The 16,410-nt window shown below is 40.6% G+C and overlaps 1 protein-coding gene and 1 non-coding gene across 2 annotated transcripts; both read left to right on the top strand.

Moving 5' to 3' along the window:
• Positions 1 to 1,592: 1,592 nt before the first annotated feature.
• eif4g2b (eukaryotic translation initiation factor 4, gamma 2b) lies at positions 1,593 to 15,501 on the top strand. The gene is made up of 20 exons (XM_062420350.1): positions 1,593 to 1,696; positions 3,258 to 3,323; positions 3,967 to 4,035; positions 5,386 to 5,488; positions 5,693 to 5,824; positions 6,139 to 6,205; positions 6,296 to 6,447; positions 6,629 to 6,739; positions 7,516 to 7,698; positions 8,098 to 8,239; positions 8,407 to 8,570; positions 8,724 to 8,852; positions 9,210 to 9,341; positions 9,522 to 9,626; positions 10,378 to 10,593; positions 11,601 to 11,859; positions 11,967 to 12,171; positions 12,762 to 12,970; positions 13,491 to 13,612; positions 14,720 to 15,501. The coding sequence occupies exons 7-20, from the start codon at positions 6,364 to 6,366 to the stop codon at positions 14,783 to 14,785; spliced, it is 2,127 nt and encodes a 708-aa protein (XP_062276334.1). The 5' UTR covers positions 1,593 to 1,696; positions 3,258 to 3,323; positions 3,967 to 4,035; positions 5,386 to 5,488; positions 5,693 to 5,824; positions 6,139 to 6,205; positions 6,296 to 6,363; the 3' UTR covers positions 14,786 to 15,501.
• On the top strand, positions 8,928 to 9,118 carry LOC133982606 (small nucleolar RNA SNORD97). The gene has a single exon (XR_009925351.1). It is a non-coding gene; the product is annotated as a small nucleolar RNA SNORD97 (small nucleolar RNA).
• Positions 15,502 to 16,410: the final 909 nt, after the last annotated feature.

Raw genomic sequence — 16,410 nt, 5'->3', positions numbered from 1 at the left:
TGACCAATCAAAAATAGGTGACTTCTCTGCCCTCGTAAGTCAGCAAGCTTTTTGAGCTCTCTACCAGCCAAACAAGCCAGGCAGCAAGCAGGGGATTGATGTTTGTGTGTGTGCGCGGTCATCTTTCTGCTTTTAGACCTCCTGATAATTCCGTCGGAGAAAAAAAACCTAAAACCCTGCTCTACTCTTCTTTTTTTTTTTTTTTTTTATACAACTGTCTTTATTTTCTTCTTTGGTAGTCACACAACAATATAAAACTGAAGTTGCTTTGGTAAAGGTAAGGTATGCTTTTTGCGCCCCCTCGACAAAAACCTTGCACCGGTTTTTTTTTTAATCCAAAATGGCTTCTGCTAGCTAACATCAAGCTTTGACTAAGCTAACTATAGCATATTAGCTTAAGAGCCGGTAGCTAGCCTAGCATTGCATAGCATAGAATAGCATAGCGATGGCTCAGCTGATTTACATTCAAGTAGAAAATGGCGTCGTCGCCTAGCTACTGTAGAACTTTAGTATTAATTGTAAAATAACTGATGCATCGTTTGAATGTCGCCTAGCTACCGTAGAACTATAGTATTAACTGTAAAATAACTGACGCGTCGTATGAATGTCGCCTAGTTATCGTAGAACTATAATATTGTAAAATAACTGATGCATCGTTGAATGTCACCTAACTACAGTAGAACTATAGTAGTATCTGTAAAATAACTGACGCGTCGTTTGAATGTCAGCTAACGTGACATGTATGTATCTTCATGAGAAGGAAGTCTAGTAAGGCTAGTAAGATCACACGTCTAAACTGGCCCTGAAAGCTTTACGTTTTCAGCCTCAGCCATGATGGGATGGCGATGCAAGCAAGCTGTACTGATCTGGGTAACAGCTAACCACGATGCCTTTCCCCCGCTCCCCTCTCTCCTCTGCAGCACGGCTGTTTTACTATAGCCTGTAATGATAACTCTGCAGGCTTAGCTTAGTTTAGCTTTGCTGCTGTTTTTTTAAAACCCAAATAATAGTAAAAGCATGCAGCAGCAGCACCTTGTATAAGAGAGAGAGGGACAGTAGATCAATCTCCACAAATGTCACTGCAAACATTTATGTTCACACACGATTGCACGACTTGTAAATAGTGTTTTAAAAGAAAGAAAGAAAGGCACTCAGTTGTGTTATAAATCGATGTCGTGACATAGCTAGAAGGCTAACCCTATGGATCAGTCAGCTACATTAGATAGCTGGTGAGCTGACGCACCGCTGCTTTTAGTGTACTAGCAGAGCAAAGATTTAGCAGAGATGTTTTAACATTTTTGCATGCTGTCAAATAAGATAAAAAAAAATAATATAAGCAGCTATGCTATTCTCAGTGTCGTTTTTTTATTAGCTTTGCTTTAATAACTCATCATAAAACAGGCCTACAATAAAGACTATCAAAAAGCTAAATTGGGTATCTGACGTCCTCAGATGACGAAAGATAACTCATAATGTCCCGTTTGTCTGATGTGTGTATGAATATGTCTTGTTCCACCCATCCTCCTCCAATTTGGTGACTAATTGCTCTCTCTTCCCTCCCCCCCTTTTTTTCCCTCTCTTCCACAGCGCCGTTTTCCCCATCCCCTCCTATTATTCTTATTCTTTTGAGTATTCTTCATTGTCAAGCCGCCAAAGTGGAGAGTGTGATTGCAGAAGGGGGTGCTTCTCGTTTCAGGTAAGCACGAACAGGAAATACCACCATGCCAACAATACCACCACCCCCCCACCCCTCCATCATGGTTAGCCCTCTGCTAGCGTTTTTTGGGTTGGAACTTCCGGCCTTTACAACAAAGCAGGATGCGGGAAGGCTCAAAATGGCTGTCAGACACTTCTCTTTGTGCAGCCTTTTTTTAAAAATAGGGGTGGGGGGGCAGCAGTGTAATGAGCCTTGGGAGAATTTCTGTCCCATTGGTCGTGTAGTTGTGGTGGCGGCACACGCCCAGTTGACCAGAGTCAGCATCAACAGGATGCCTCACTTCTTGGATTAAGGTCAGACTTTTTAGTTATTGGTCACATTGCATCATGAAAAAAGTGTGGCCTTGGTTATATCTGTGTAAGATACAGTGTTACTGTCCAAAGCCAAGGCTACATAAAGTCTAGCTACAGCTGTGTAAATGGTACAGTAATGCACACATACACACCCCCACCATAACCTTAGATTTACTGCACTTGTTGTAGCTCCTTATCAATGTAAGCATTGTCGCTCTCAAAGCTGTATGGTCTGCCTCTCACACGACTGATAGTGACAGTCACTCGAAAACACGTCTCGCAGTGTTTACTCGCGTAGCCGTCGGCCAGACCGAGCCGTTCAGTTCGGCTCCCACTCTCGTCTTGCTCTATTGAGAAACGAGTGGTTATGACTGACTGGATTGTATTCTCAGAGATCAGAGTTTTCTCATTGTGCTTTTGTTTTTTTAAGAGTGTAAATTTGGCTCATTTGTAAGCAGGGGCTCTTGTTCCTCAGTGTCTCTTTCAATTTGAATCATCAGTCAAGGAGCCCTGAATCTAATCTCATTTTCAGTCAAGTCACTGCCCCCCCCCCCCCTTTTTTTTTTTTTTCTCAAGCTGCGTCATTGTCCACAGATAAACACAGAGAGCAACAGCACTGCAAGCTAAACTTGTAAGAAGTAGTTTTCTCCCAAAGTTATCCAAATATAAAACTTAACTGTAATGGAGATGGAGGTCTGAAGTTGTCTAGATGACCTTTGAACCAGGTGATGGTACAAACCTCCTCCTCTGCTGCCATTCATCATGATGACTCTTTGGCTGAGAGAGCAGCAGAAGAGACTCTGCTGTGCTCTAGGACTTTATTACCAATCTGTGACTAGTCTGCACACGTTTTTATTTATTTGACCGTGTGGGAATCTGATGAATAAAATAAATTAAACATCTCACAGTTAAAAGATGAGACACGATGTCTGTTGCCCACATGTGTACTAATCTGAACTTAAAATGTGCAGCAGCCATACATCATTTTTCTTATACTTGTAGTTAAGCTGTAATTGAAGAGGAGTAATCCTAAAAACAAAAATCTATAGATAAGAAAAAGCAGAAATCACAAGCAAATGAATATACTGAAAGGGGGAGCGGAGGCCAGGATGAAATTATTCAGTTTACACTGGCGTCTCTCAGTGAGCTAAAGATTATAGTTCATGTCAAGATACAAGCTTAATCTATCGTGCCTATTGTTAGTTTGTACTTAATGTCTCCTCACCTCCTTGTGTTTGCTCCTGCAGTGCTTCTTCGGGGGGAGGAGGTGGTAGGGGTGCACCTCAGCACTATCCCAAGACTGTCGGCAACAGGTATTACATCTGGAGTTTTTCCTCGCATAGCGTGTAGTGATTTACTTATTTATTAGCGTCATGGCACCAGCAACCGTTGTAAATAATTACCCCCGTACAGAAAAGGCGAATTAGACTAAACTGTGTTGATTACAGGAAACCTTAATTTGATTACCCAGAAGTCCTGGAACATGTCAGTCAGCTGCAGATAGCGAGCTTATGTTTATCAACTCAGGCAGTCAGGGATCGTTTTACAACAAAGGGTAAAAAGAAGGAACGTTGTTTTTAAAGCTCTAACGCTGGTGGTGCAGCACTCACTCTAAAAATACATTTGCTTCTGCTTGTGGGTTGAAAATGATCTACTTCCAACACCTGAAATTAACAGTAAAACAAAGCAAAAAGGAGGTTATAGTCTCTTATTCCTCTGTTATTGTGCTGTACTCTTACTGTTTGACTTGAGCGTGCAGTCACATGTAAAAAATGTGTAAGCATTTAAGTTTTGTTAAGACAGTAAAACGTTACTACAAAAGGTATTCGTGTGTGTTTCAGTACCAGCCACAATTGTCATCAGTTATTGTTGCTTTACACCCTTTGTCTGTCTCTGCAGCGAGTTCCTGGGGAAAACCCCAGGGCAAAGCGTTCAGAGATGGGTTCCTTCACGAAGCACTAGACGAGATGTCAACTCCAGCAATGAAAAAGAGCGACACGATGCAATCTTCAGGAAAGTGAGGGGGTAAGGTTCAAGCCTGCATGCACACTTGAAGAGTTAATTATCCATCCTCAGGGGAAAAACACCTTTTTTTGTTGTTGTTGTTACTCCTCATGCTTAAACTTTTTATCCAGTTATACAATCCTGCTCTTTGAGTCTGATTGTTGCTCAATTAACAACAATGGACTGTGACTTTCATAATCAAATCTCAGGAGCAGCTTCTTTTTTTTTGATCTACTTTTCTTTAAATTTAGCAGCTACAGCATGGAGCAGCAGCACATTTATTGATTATGTCTCAATTTTTTTCTTTTATACTGTCTCGGTTATTCAATCCTTGACGTGCAGATCGTTTTGTGAGTTTTAAAAGGGTCAAAGTGGGACAGAGTGTTGCATTGCATATTTCTCCAGGCATTAAGACACGGCATGTACTCCGCTAAAAGCACTTAAGCCCACGTTCCCTTCGGTGTCAGGTGATGTTTACAAGCACAAAAAAGATGAAGAGATGACAGTGTTTTCCCTCAGGAATGCAGGCTAGCTGGTGGCCACCACAGGAAGCAGGCATTGGGGCTGTGCAGTCTCAATTTGGACAAATAAACAACTGCACACATTCACATGTACAATAATTAAGCCAGATTGGGACTCAATTTCTGCTGTTTTTCAATTGTTGAACATGACAAAATTCCCGAGTTATAATAAAAACCCATAAAGATCTACACTGAGCTGTAACTTCTGGAATAATCAGAAAATCAGGGTGTTTTAATATTAACTCATACATGGAATAACAGGATGTTAAGCACTTAAGAAGGTCAAAGCCAGACAAGAATGAAGGAGCCAGTGTGGATAATGAGATTTGGTTTAAAATAAACACAAAAAACCCACTGTGGATTTATAAATGATAATGAATTAGCTCTGTTACACTCACAACAAAACAAATGATGCTGCAGCTGTCTCCAGAAACACTTGAGCAGTGAAGCATGACTGATTAGTTGATGGATAACTTTTGAAAGACTAACTGAAGATGTAATGCCATTTAAAAAAAGAACAATTATTCTCATTTTTCGGTTAAGTGGGTTTGCCTGAACATTAATTTTAAAATGAAGACTGAAGCTCGGAACCAGTCTGGTGTTAAGAATGAAAGCATATGTGACAACTATAATTTTACTATAAAATCCTGTAATGGAATTCGTTTTTTGCTGAGGTGATCAGAAGATAGGCACCGGTATGTGGCCATATTGTAACTGCATATGGAAAAATCTAGCTGATAACATAATGTCATGCCATCCTCTTGATCTCACACAATATGCTGACTTCCTGCTTTTGCTGCCTCTCCCTTCCTCTTTTTTTTTATATCTCTGTCTCTCTTTCTTTCTCTAGCATACTCAATAAACTCACGCCTGAGAAGTTTGACAAGCTATGCCTTGAGCTCCTGAATGTGGGCGTTGATTCAAAACTCGTCCTTAAAGGAATCATCTTGCTGGTAAGTGTGCATTTATTTATTTATTTTCAGCGCTGTTGCTAAATGGAAAATGTATTCATCCATTCTTGGCAGCCTGCTTTTGGAGTGACTCATACCTATACACAACATGTTTTAATGACCCGAGCGAATGGTCCCTCTCTGCTTTCTCCCTTCTCTTTCCTCCTTGCCCTCCCCTCCTCTCCTTTCTCTCTCTCTGTGGTTCAGATTGTGGACAAAGCCCTAGAAGAGCCGAAGTATAGCTCGCTCTATGCTCAGCTATGTCTGCGCTTGGCAGAGGACGCACCAAACTTTGATGGCCCTTCAACTGAGATCCAAACATCCCAAAAGCAGAGCACTGTAAGTATGACTGTGCACATTCTTCTGGACAGTCGAACACGCCTTTTTAAACATCTAGTTTTTTGTTTTTCTCCTATTGCTTTTTGTTTTCTGCTGAGTGGGCTGTAATGAAGCCATCAGCACCATTACTCTATTGATAAAAGCTTTTTATTTAAATTATAGTTATAAGTAATTGGTATTATGGTTTTGAACAACTCCCTTTTTAAAATGCAAACAGCACTTTTTTTTTCTTTTTTTTTTTAATCTTTGCTTCTAAAGAAACACTTTGACATTTCTTGTTGAGCTTCATCTAATACTGCTCTTCGTTGTTCTAGACCTTCAGAAGACTGCTGATTTCCAAGCTTCAAGATGAATTTGAAAACCGCGCCAGAAATGTTGAAAGTAAGCTCACGTCTTTTTGTGTCTTGAAGCTCATTTCACCTTAGCCTGTCCGCAGCCCGCTAACTGCTATTTATTCCTCTTTCACTCCAGTCTATGACAAACATGACAACCCTCTTACTTCTGAGGAGGAGGAGCAGCGTGCCATCGCCAAGATCAAGATGCTTGGCAACATTAAATTCATCGGGGAACTTGGCAAACTCGACCTCATCCATGAATCTATCCTTCATAAGTGCATCAAAACAGTACGTGAAGGCCTTTTTCTTATTTTTAAGACATAATAAAAAAAGGACTGGAATCAGAACAATCACTGTGTTGTCCCTCAACAGCACATACTGTACCTTTTTTATTTTTTATTTTAATGAAGCCAGAACAGAGTACCTTATGTGACCCTTGCCTTCCTTCTGTCTTTAATCTCTTCAAAAGCTTCTGGAAAAGAAGAAGAGAGTCCAGCTCAAGGATATGGGGGAAGATCTGGAGTGCCTCTGTCAGATAATGAGAACAGTGGGGCCGAGACTCGACCATGAGAAAGCAAAGGTAACGGGCTCCAAGCGTCCTTGCATGAGATATAGCCCATCTGGAGGGGCTGTGTATTGGTTTGAGGTAGTAATGCCGGGGGGGGGGGGGGTCTTTGGAACAAAATGTTAAACACAACACAACACAAAGGCACAGTTCTTGTTGAAGACTCTGCTAAAGTTTTACTTCTGCATTCAACTACACAATAGCCACACAAAGCACTTCCATATATAAAAAGGTCAGGGTCATAAATCCCAACCAAACACAGAACACTCTTGACCAGCAGGGGAGTTTTTTCTCAGTGCTATTGTGGCCCTGTCTGGGTCAGCTGTGTCGTCTCAGGTCCTCGCCTGTCTCGCCATCTGGCTCACCCAATGCCTTACCTGGCTCACAGCCAACTAACAGCTAACATAAAGCCTGCTGCATATGTAGTAGTTGGGCAGGAATCACAGATGAACTCACAAAACTATACTATCATGATATTCTTCCCACAATATAATGATATTACCAAAAAAACAATTCTTCAATACACAATATATTACAATTAAGTAATCCAACTCATATCACAAAATCAGTTACAGAAGAAGAAAGGAAAAACATGTTTCAGGGTTCAGGAAATAGGCAGATTATGTACAATATTTATTAACAGTGCAAAAAAGAAGTGTAGCCTCAGATTGTGCCTCTCACAGAGCTGCTGGTACCATTAGTAAATCTGAGGCTACGCTGTGCTAATGACCCAAAGATTTATTCCTCTTCTGTGGCAGTAAACACAACCTCTCAATGCTTCCTTTCCACAGTCTTTAATGGATCAGTACTTTGGCCGTATGCGATCCTTAATGAACAACAAGGACTTGCCCGCTAGGATCCGCTTCCTGCTGCAAGACACCGTGGAACTGCGAGAAAACAACTGGGTCCCCCGTAAGGCTTTCATCGACAACGGACCAAAGACGATTAACCAGATTCGTCAGGAAGCAGTGAAAGTGAGTCCAGTAGAAATGATTGCGCTCATTGTTTAGATCACCCGCATTCCTGAATCAACAATAACATTGTCCGAATGACGTCAAGCACGTGTTTACGGGTTTGATAAATAAACATGTGACATTATTACCTTCTCTCACAAAGACCCAGTTTCCCCACATCAGTACAAACATCCTTTTATTGAGGAATGTGTGTCAGCGGGACAATAAAGTCAGCACAGGATGTTATCAATTTTCCGGTTTGATTGCAATCATGTGGTGTAGTATCAAGGTCTTAAAAACACGAGTTATTGTTGAAGATTCAAATTTGGAGCCGTAATGAAATTAAATCCTGGGTTAGAAGAGTTTGAGTCGTGTTGGTCGACATTTTGACGTGACAGCTCTGTCTCCCTGTTCTCGTAGGATTTGGGTGTTTTCATCCCAGCACCCATGTCTCAGGGGATGAGAATGGACTTCTTCCTGGAAAGCCCCTTCATGCCCAACAGAATGAAACTGGACAGAGAGACTCTTGGGGGATTGGCCGACATGTTTGGACAGATGCCAGGTACGGCTGTGTGCTGACCTTTTTTTTTTTTTTTTAGCCACACCTTATGTTCTCAATGTTGAAACAGGACTCACTTTTTTATTCTTTGTGTTTAAAATCTTCACCTTGAGTAAAAACACATTCACACTCTGTATATCTGTACTAACTTCCTCTATGTACTGTGGCAGGTAGTGGGATCGGAACTGGCCCGGGGGTTATTCAGGATAGGTACTCGCCCACTATGGGACGACATCGCACCAACCCGCTCTTCAACGGCCACGGAGGCCACATCGCCCCTCCACCGCAGTCCCAGTTTGACATGGGCCCCAAGTCTTTTGTCAAGTCCAACCAGGTAATCTTTCTCACAGTGGAAATTAATGTTACTGCTTGCTTTTCCACAAACCCTCAGGTCAAATCTTATTAAAAAAAAAAAGAAAGTACTTTGGCTGTTTTATCCTGCCTGCCTGCGTCTCATGGTCCTCTGTGCCCACGTGTCTCCGGACAGGTTCAGAACCAGCATTTCCTCAACCAGAACCAGAACCACATGGCCCAGCAGCAGGTACAGTCCAAGGACATGCCTCCACGATTCAGCAAGAAAGGACAGCTCAATGCAGATGAGGTATCCATTACTACTGTAAGAGTTCGAGTACCTAACAACAATATAATAAATATCAATAAGTTGAAGTTCAGTGGCCAGTGTTGATTTTTCATGCCCAGTGATTATGAAAAGACGCGTTATTCTGAGGAATAAACTTGCTACCAGTCTTTTCTTGTGACTTTTACTCTTTCTTTGATCTCCTCCATCTTTCTATCCTTCCTCCTCTCCTGCTCTCTCTCTCTCTTTCTCTTGCTCAAACTGGTAGCTCGTCCGCTGACTGCGATTATGAGATATGAGGGCATGACTTCAGCTAATGTGTGGGTGTGGGTATTGGATTTTTTTTAGAAAAACTAAACATACTGACTGATCTGTTCTTGACATTACGTGGTCCAGCAGATCAGCCTGAGACCTGCGCAGTCATTCCTACTCAACAAGAACCAGGTCCCGAAGCTCCAGCCCCAGATCCCCAACATGATGCCTCCCAGCGCCCAGCCCCCACGCACTCAAACCCCTCCTCTGGGACAGGTGAGACCTCACAGTTCACTACTAGCTCGAAGTGCTTTAAAAAAGAAAAAAAAAGAAAAAAATGTTTTGAGAGAAAGCACAATGATTTTATGAAACTAGCACATGAAATAAAAAAAGATTCAGTCAGTTTGTTGGTTAAACTGTGTGTGTGTGTAATAATCACATGCGTTTTGGCTTCAGCCTCCACAGCTTGGCCTGAAGACCAACCCTCCGCCTATCCAAGAGAAACCTCAGAAGATAAACAAGAAACCACCTCCTGCCAGGGAAGAACTTATTAAGATGACGGTACGTAGAACAATTTGGTTCTTTAACTACATTACTACACGCAAAAAAAGATAAAATAAAGGATAACTGTCACTAGAGCTGCAACAATTAGCTGATTAGTTGATCAAAAGAAGATTATTAGGTAATTTTTTTGATAATCATTTAATTCCTTTATTTTAAAAATGCAAAAAAGAAAAAAAAATCGGCTGGGTCCAGCTCCTCAAATGTTAGAATTTGATGCTTTTCTGTCTCATATATGATAGTAAAGTGATATCTTTTTGGTTTTAGACTGCTGGCCAAACAAAGAATAACACATTTGAAAATGTTTATTGCACTGTGGGAAATTATTAACAGCCATTTTTTTTCAATATTTACTGATATTTAATAGACACAGTTCATCAATAGAATAATCAGCAGATTGATCAATGATGAAAGTAAATGTTATGGCAGCCCTGGCTCTAACACAAATACATTTTGGCACAGTAAAGTCCTGTGGATAAATAAAGATTTATCACCTTAGTATACTTTCATACAGTCAGCAGCTGTTGAAACCAGAAAATGAGTCAGTTAGTGAGTAGAAAACTGACTAATGTTTGCAAATTGTAGTTCATCATCGTTGTTGACCTTTCCCAGTTATGTGGTTTTCACTCTCACACACGAACCTGCTTGGCACATGTATACAGAACAGAAGGTGAGCACAGATGAGTTCATGTTTTTTTTTGTGCTTTCGATAATTAATTTACCACGTCTTGTTTCTGCGTTGTGGCTTCAGGAAACGGTCATGACTGATTACTTTAACAGTAAGAACCTGACCGAGGCTGTGAGCGGCGTGCGAGAGATGAGGGCTCCCAAGCATTTCCTGCCCGAGATGCTGAGTAAGATCATTGTGTGCTCCCTGGATCGTCCCGATGAGGACAAGGAGCACGCCAGCACCCTGATCCACACGCTTCGCACCGAGGGCCTCATCACTGGAGAGAACTTCATGCAGGTGTGTGTGTCGAGCTTTCATTCAGTATCATACTGTGGGCATTACAGCGGCTCAGTGGCTAGCACTGCACAGCAAGAAGGTGCTGGTTTTTGGGTTTGTCAGTGTGGTTTTCTACAGGATTCTTCAGTTTCTTTCCACCATTAAAAACATGTATGTTAGGATTAATACTCCTTTCAGTGACCCTGACCACTGACACTGAGCTAGTTTGTCCCCCCATCAAAGTACAGTGCTGCCCACTGCTCCTACTGTATATGATGTATCAGATGGAGGATAAATTGCTTTTCATTATATGTGAGTGCTGAGAAATCCTGTAAAAATGGACAAAACACAGTTATATCCAAGAAATGATGCTATCATATAAACAGTTACTCTTCTCTTCTATTTTTTTTTTACCATGGATCAAATCTGGAGGATTTTCATAACAAGGGAACCAAAACCGTCTCACCATTTTCAATCATGCAATGAATTTCTCATTAGGGTTGCAAAGGGGCGGAACATTTCCAATACATTTCTGGGGATTAAGGGAAATTTGGGGTAATTTATACAAACTGTACCAATTTTATACAAACATAAATATAAACATTTGGTTTTGTCATAAGCAGACATGCATGCAAACTAATACAATTTTCTTTTAAAAACAAAGATTTGTGATTAGAACTTCAATTCTTTCATTGAACAACACAAACATGAATGTAGAGTAAAATACACACATTCCTTTCTAGAAATCAATGTGTGCATGTGATGGAGCAATGCACAGTGCATGTAGGGAGTGTGGCCCTGCAGTAAGTAATGTGCTATGTGCAAGTGATTTGAGGAACAGAGTAGATATTCATTTGTATTTGCATTAAATTTGGTTGTTGTAACCAAGATGCTACAGGATGGGTTTTTTTATAACTACATTTAAGTTCCCTGTTATAGGCTTATAATGAAGACACATCTGTGACTGATGAGCCTACAGGATGGCTGCATCTTTACTCATACCCCAACGTTTCCCTCCACTCCTGCAGGCCTTCCTCACCGTCCTGGACCAGTGCCCTAAGATCGAGTTGGACGTGCCCCTGGTGAAATCCTACCTGGCCCAGTTTGCGGCGCGGTCCATCATCGCGGAGCTGGTGAGCGTGGCGGAGCTGGCTCACCCGTTGGAGAACGGCACCCATTTCCCCCTCTTCCTGCTCTGCCTGCAACAGACGGCCAAACTGAAGGACCGGGAGTGGCTCACTGACCTCTTCCAGCTGAGCAAAGTCAACATGCAGAAGATGCTACCAGGTAAACCCCTCCGGCTCTACATCCATCTCTCCCTTACCGGTCATTCACAAAACCTCAAACCTTAGTTGTTACTCTGTGACTAACCGACTTCTTCTCGATTGATGTAGAAATTGATCAGAACAAGGACCGCATGCTGGAGATCTTGGAAGGGAAGGGCCTGAGCTTCCTGTTCCCGCTGCTTAAGCTAGAGAAGGAGCTGCTGAAGCAGATAAAGGCGGATCCCTCTCCACAGTCCATCTACAAGTGGATTAAAGACAACATCTCTCCCAAACTCCACACCGATAAAGGCTTTGTCAACATCCTCATGACCAGGTAAATATATTGTAGAGGTCTTTAAATGTATAGTAAAGCTCAAACACTTGCACGGAACCTCTATTATCCACCTTCTTATTAGAAATTAGATGTCTTAAATCACATTTTAGTAGTTATAATAAGGTTGAAAACATTATCTGAACACCTCATTGCCTAGTTTGTGGGATACTTGAAACATATTGTTTTGATACATATTTATTTATATTTATACTGATCCTGTAGCTGCTACAAAGATTGCTGCTAAATGAAATTTCATTGTATCTCGCTGTCCAGTGACAATAAAACTTATCTTATTTCACCTTAAAAACGTGTTTTAAAGAAACAGCAATGTTTGTGTTTTTAGGCGTTTTTTTGACCAAATAGTACCAGAAATGTAACTCGAAGCACATTTCAAGAACCACAATGAGGCAAATTAGACCCATCACTTCAATTAGTAACGCAATGACACAAAACAAACATAAAAGAGGCTGAAAATATGGACTTCAGTGTACACCTTGTACTAGAAGTATAAATACAAGGAAGGTGCAGACGTCGTTCTTGGCATGGAGAGTCCTTTTTGTTTACCACCATCCCCTCTGGTCCTCTCCCAGTTTCCTCCAGTACATCGCTCAGGAGCTGTGCATTGTGGAGAGCGACGACCAGCTGGCAGCCCCCTCCAAAGAACAGCTGGAGCAGGAGAAACAGTTACTTCTGGCCTTCAAGCCAGTCATGCAGAAGTTCCTGCACGACCACACCGAGCTGCAGGTCAGCGCCCTGTACGCCCTGCAGGTGCACTGCAACGCCAGTGGGTTCCCAAAAGGTACAGTAAACACCCCCCTCCCTCCAAAGACCCCATACAGACTACTACAGCTGCTTTAATTGACTTATTGCAAATATATTAGTATAGTAGTATGTGTCAGGTGATAAGTAATAGTTAGAAGTAGGTATAAACTGTGTCTCAGCTGCATCAGAGCTCTAATAACAAGTTTATTTTTTTCACGATACATATCTTGGTCACAGTACTAAGAAAACACATTTTAAGGGATTCTTATAAAAAAAAATGTTGTGTGCTCTTATAAAACCATGAATATTGTTGTCAGATGTTTTAAAATCTCAGATATTATCACTGCTGCCTTCAAAAACCTAGCACTGGTTGGGCTGCACTGACCACAGTTTCAGCAGCACAGGCTTAAACAATGAATCAGATACACTGGAGATACTTTCAGTACTTATCTTTTCTGAATGTCATGTTTTGTTACTCAAGCAGAAAAATAATGGGTCAGGTACATGCTTTGTGATTTGCTAGTAAAACAGTTTTCTTAAATACTCCACCCACTAAGGCATGCTGCTGCGCTTCTATGTCAACTTCTACGACATGGAGATCATCGAAGAAGAAGCCTTCCTTGCATGGAAAGAAGATATTACTCAAGAATTCCCTGGAAAAGGAAAAGCTTTATTCCAGGTACAGTGACACTGAAATCACACCGAGTTCTCTCAAGAAAGAAAACCGATTATCTTTTTTAATTTAATTTCAGTTGAGTAAAATGAGCATCTCTATCACTGAGATTGATGTGATATCAGTGCATCGCCAACAATCCAGTGCATTATAGAAACATAAGAAGCGATACCAATACAATATGATTCACCCTGAATGTGATGTAATGTGATTTGATACAATTTTAATAAGCAAAATTTGATTTGATGTGATGCAAAAGACTCATGCTGTGCAACTCAGTATGGTACAGAGAGTTTGGTTTTATATCTTAAGCGTACAGCAATGCATGGATTAAATTTTAAACTTTAATTACTTAACTATAAGAATCTGATTCGTGCAGTTTATTTTTGACCTCTAAAAACAACCCATGGACACTTTCACACACACAGGCCTTTTTGTAGTGTAGAGTTCTGTCTCCAAACCACATGCATACACTCTGTGACCCAATCAGTCACTGTCAAAATAGTTTAATAATCCACTTACCCTAATGTGTGGAGCGGTTCTTCTAGAGGGCGACTTGCACCCGTAACATTTTGGCAGAGCACCGCTTAGCTGTAGCATGCTACTGTACTTGAGAGGCAGTTTAGATGAGGAGGAATCTCTTAATTTTAATATCAGATTATTGGTCACAGATTAGTCATATTTCTAAATAATAAATTTAAAGGGCCTCTGCTTAAAATGATACAGAAATAAATTGTATATTACAGATGAACAGTGTTAAAAAACGATGCATCACAAGTTAATTCCCAGTTGAATCCAGCTTATGTTTTGGGTTTTTTAATGGGGGCAGTTGGGTCCCATTAGATTGCACAGGTGGTGTAGCATTCAGTCTTACTATTGGTTAAAAATGGTCCAAATGTCATTTCAAATGACATAAAAACTACACAAAAAAAGTACATCTTGCCAACCCTTTTTTGTCTCTGACTCATATGCATTTTCATTTTCTTTTGACATTGTCTGAAAGGTGATAATTGTTCTTTACGAGCATTATATTGAAAAGTGTTGTCATGTATATTAATGGAGTGGACAAAATGTTAGAAACACACCATTCAGTGCGTATTTTCTCCCTCTCAGGTCAACCAGTGGCTCACCTGGCTGGAGACTGCAGAGGAAGAAGAGTCTGAGGACGACGCAGACTGAGAAAACCGAAGCAGAAGCATCATGTGGTGTAGAAGACCGACTTAATCTTGTTATTACACTCGCCTTTCCTTTTTATTAAACTCCATGCTTAAGTTAACCACTATCATGTGGCACTCAGCTGCTTCTGTCTCGCAAATATAAACCGAAAGCTTGTACCTGTAGGGCCTCATGTGTTACCACCAGTACCGTGACAATAGGCTGAGGAAGCATCATTTGATCTGTTGCCTAATGGATGTTTGATTTTTTGGGGTCTGTGTCCTGATCGGCTACATGCATTGTGAAATCTGGAGTGGCTCAACCATGTGTTTTTTTGTCCTTCTTCTTTTCTTTGCTCTGACTGTTAGGTTTGTAACATTTTTTTTCTCCCCACTTGTATTGCATGTTTTTCATTTCCACTAAATTTTTTACTGATTTGACCTTTTACCCCCCCACCCCACATAGTAAACAGCTTTATTTAAAAATGTGTAGGATTTCCCCCTCCTCTCAATAAGTCAAATTAATAGTGATCTTTGCTAATGCTAGTTTAAAAAATAAAAAAAAGCATAGGACCGTTAACTAAAGGTCTCGTCAGCGATCTGCTTTGTGAACTTCGTTTAGGGCCAAGCGGAGAATCTTTAGATGCTTAACATCCGCTTGGATTCTCTTCATAATACTCGGAAACTGTAAGAAAAGGGGGTTAAAAATTAGCTGAAAGGTTGCAGACTGATCAATGCATTAAAAATCTTTGTTTAAAAAAGAAAGGAGGGAAAAAAAGTGTTATTGCAAAAAGGGGGGGCCTGTTGAAATGAGAGCAAAGTATAAGCTGGCCAAACATTTCATAATGGATTAAGGTGCATGTTCAACCTTTGCTTACTAAAAAAAAAAAAAAACAGTTTTTCGCTTCTTCTGTTTTTAAAAAAAATAAAAGTGCTCTTCATAGTCGCTCATGAATGAGCATTTTCATCTTTTATTTTCTCCTCCATCAGGAGATTTCCCCCCCCCTTTTTTTGTTTTGTTATCTGTCCCTTATGTCGTCTATTATTACATGAGTGGTTGCAATACTCCTCATCCTCCAAACGTTACAATATTTTAAAAGAACTGTAATCATTGGTGTGCCGCCGTAACGTTTCAAAGTTGCCTGTGTTTCTACCTCTTAGTTAGATGGGCTTTGGTTTGTTATTTTTTGTGTGCTGGGATAATGAAATCTACTAAGAAGAACTTAAAAGAGCCCAAGCGAATGCCGAAGTATTGGATTTACTCCTGGCCTAATTGCACAATAAATTTATTGAAGCAGACTTTTCCTATGAAGCTTCATGTGGTTTACAAGTATTAAATATTTAAGAACGTAAGAAACGCTTGTTTTTAATGAAAATTCGGCAGCCTGACATCCTCTTTTTTTTTTTTTGGAGAAATGTTGTACCCGTTAAAAGGTGCCGGGAGTTTCATCTCGCCCACAATTTGGAGTGACGGTGTGAATGTCGTCTGTTTACTTCGATCGCTCGACAAAGAAGAGGAATATTTTTAATGGATTTCTTTAATTGGCCAGAAAAAAAAAGAAAGCAAAACATTTTAGATAAGTTGTATTTGACCTTTCCCTTTACTAAAAAAAAAAAAAAAAAAAAAGTAACAGCTTAACACAGCGTAAG

This window comes from Scomber scombrus, chromosome 6, assembly GCF_963691925.1.
Source record: "Scomber scombrus chromosome 6, fScoSco1.1, whole genome shotgun sequence".
Taxonomy (NCBI): domain Eukaryota; kingdom Metazoa; phylum Chordata; class Actinopteri; order Scombriformes; family Scombridae; genus Scomber; species Scomber scombrus.
Note: the sequence above shows the minus strand (reverse complement) of the source record. Positions and strands in the feature narration are given on the sequence as shown.

What these genes read in the sequence shown, in the direction of transcription:
- eif4g2b (XM_062420350.1), top strand. Translation starts at nt 6,364, where the DNA reads ATGCTTGGCAACATTAAATTCATCGGGGAACTTGGCAAACTCGACCTC. An exon ending in CTGGAGAGAACTTCATGCAG is followed by an intron (nt 10,594 to 11,600) that starts GTGTGTGTGTCG and finishes CCACTCCTGCAG; the next exon opens with GCCTTCCTCACCGTCCTGGA. An exon ending in AAGGAAAAGCTTTATTCCAG is followed by an intron (nt 13,613 to 14,719) that starts GTACAGTGACAC and finishes TCTCCCTCTCAG; the next exon opens with GTCAACCAGTGGCTCACCTG.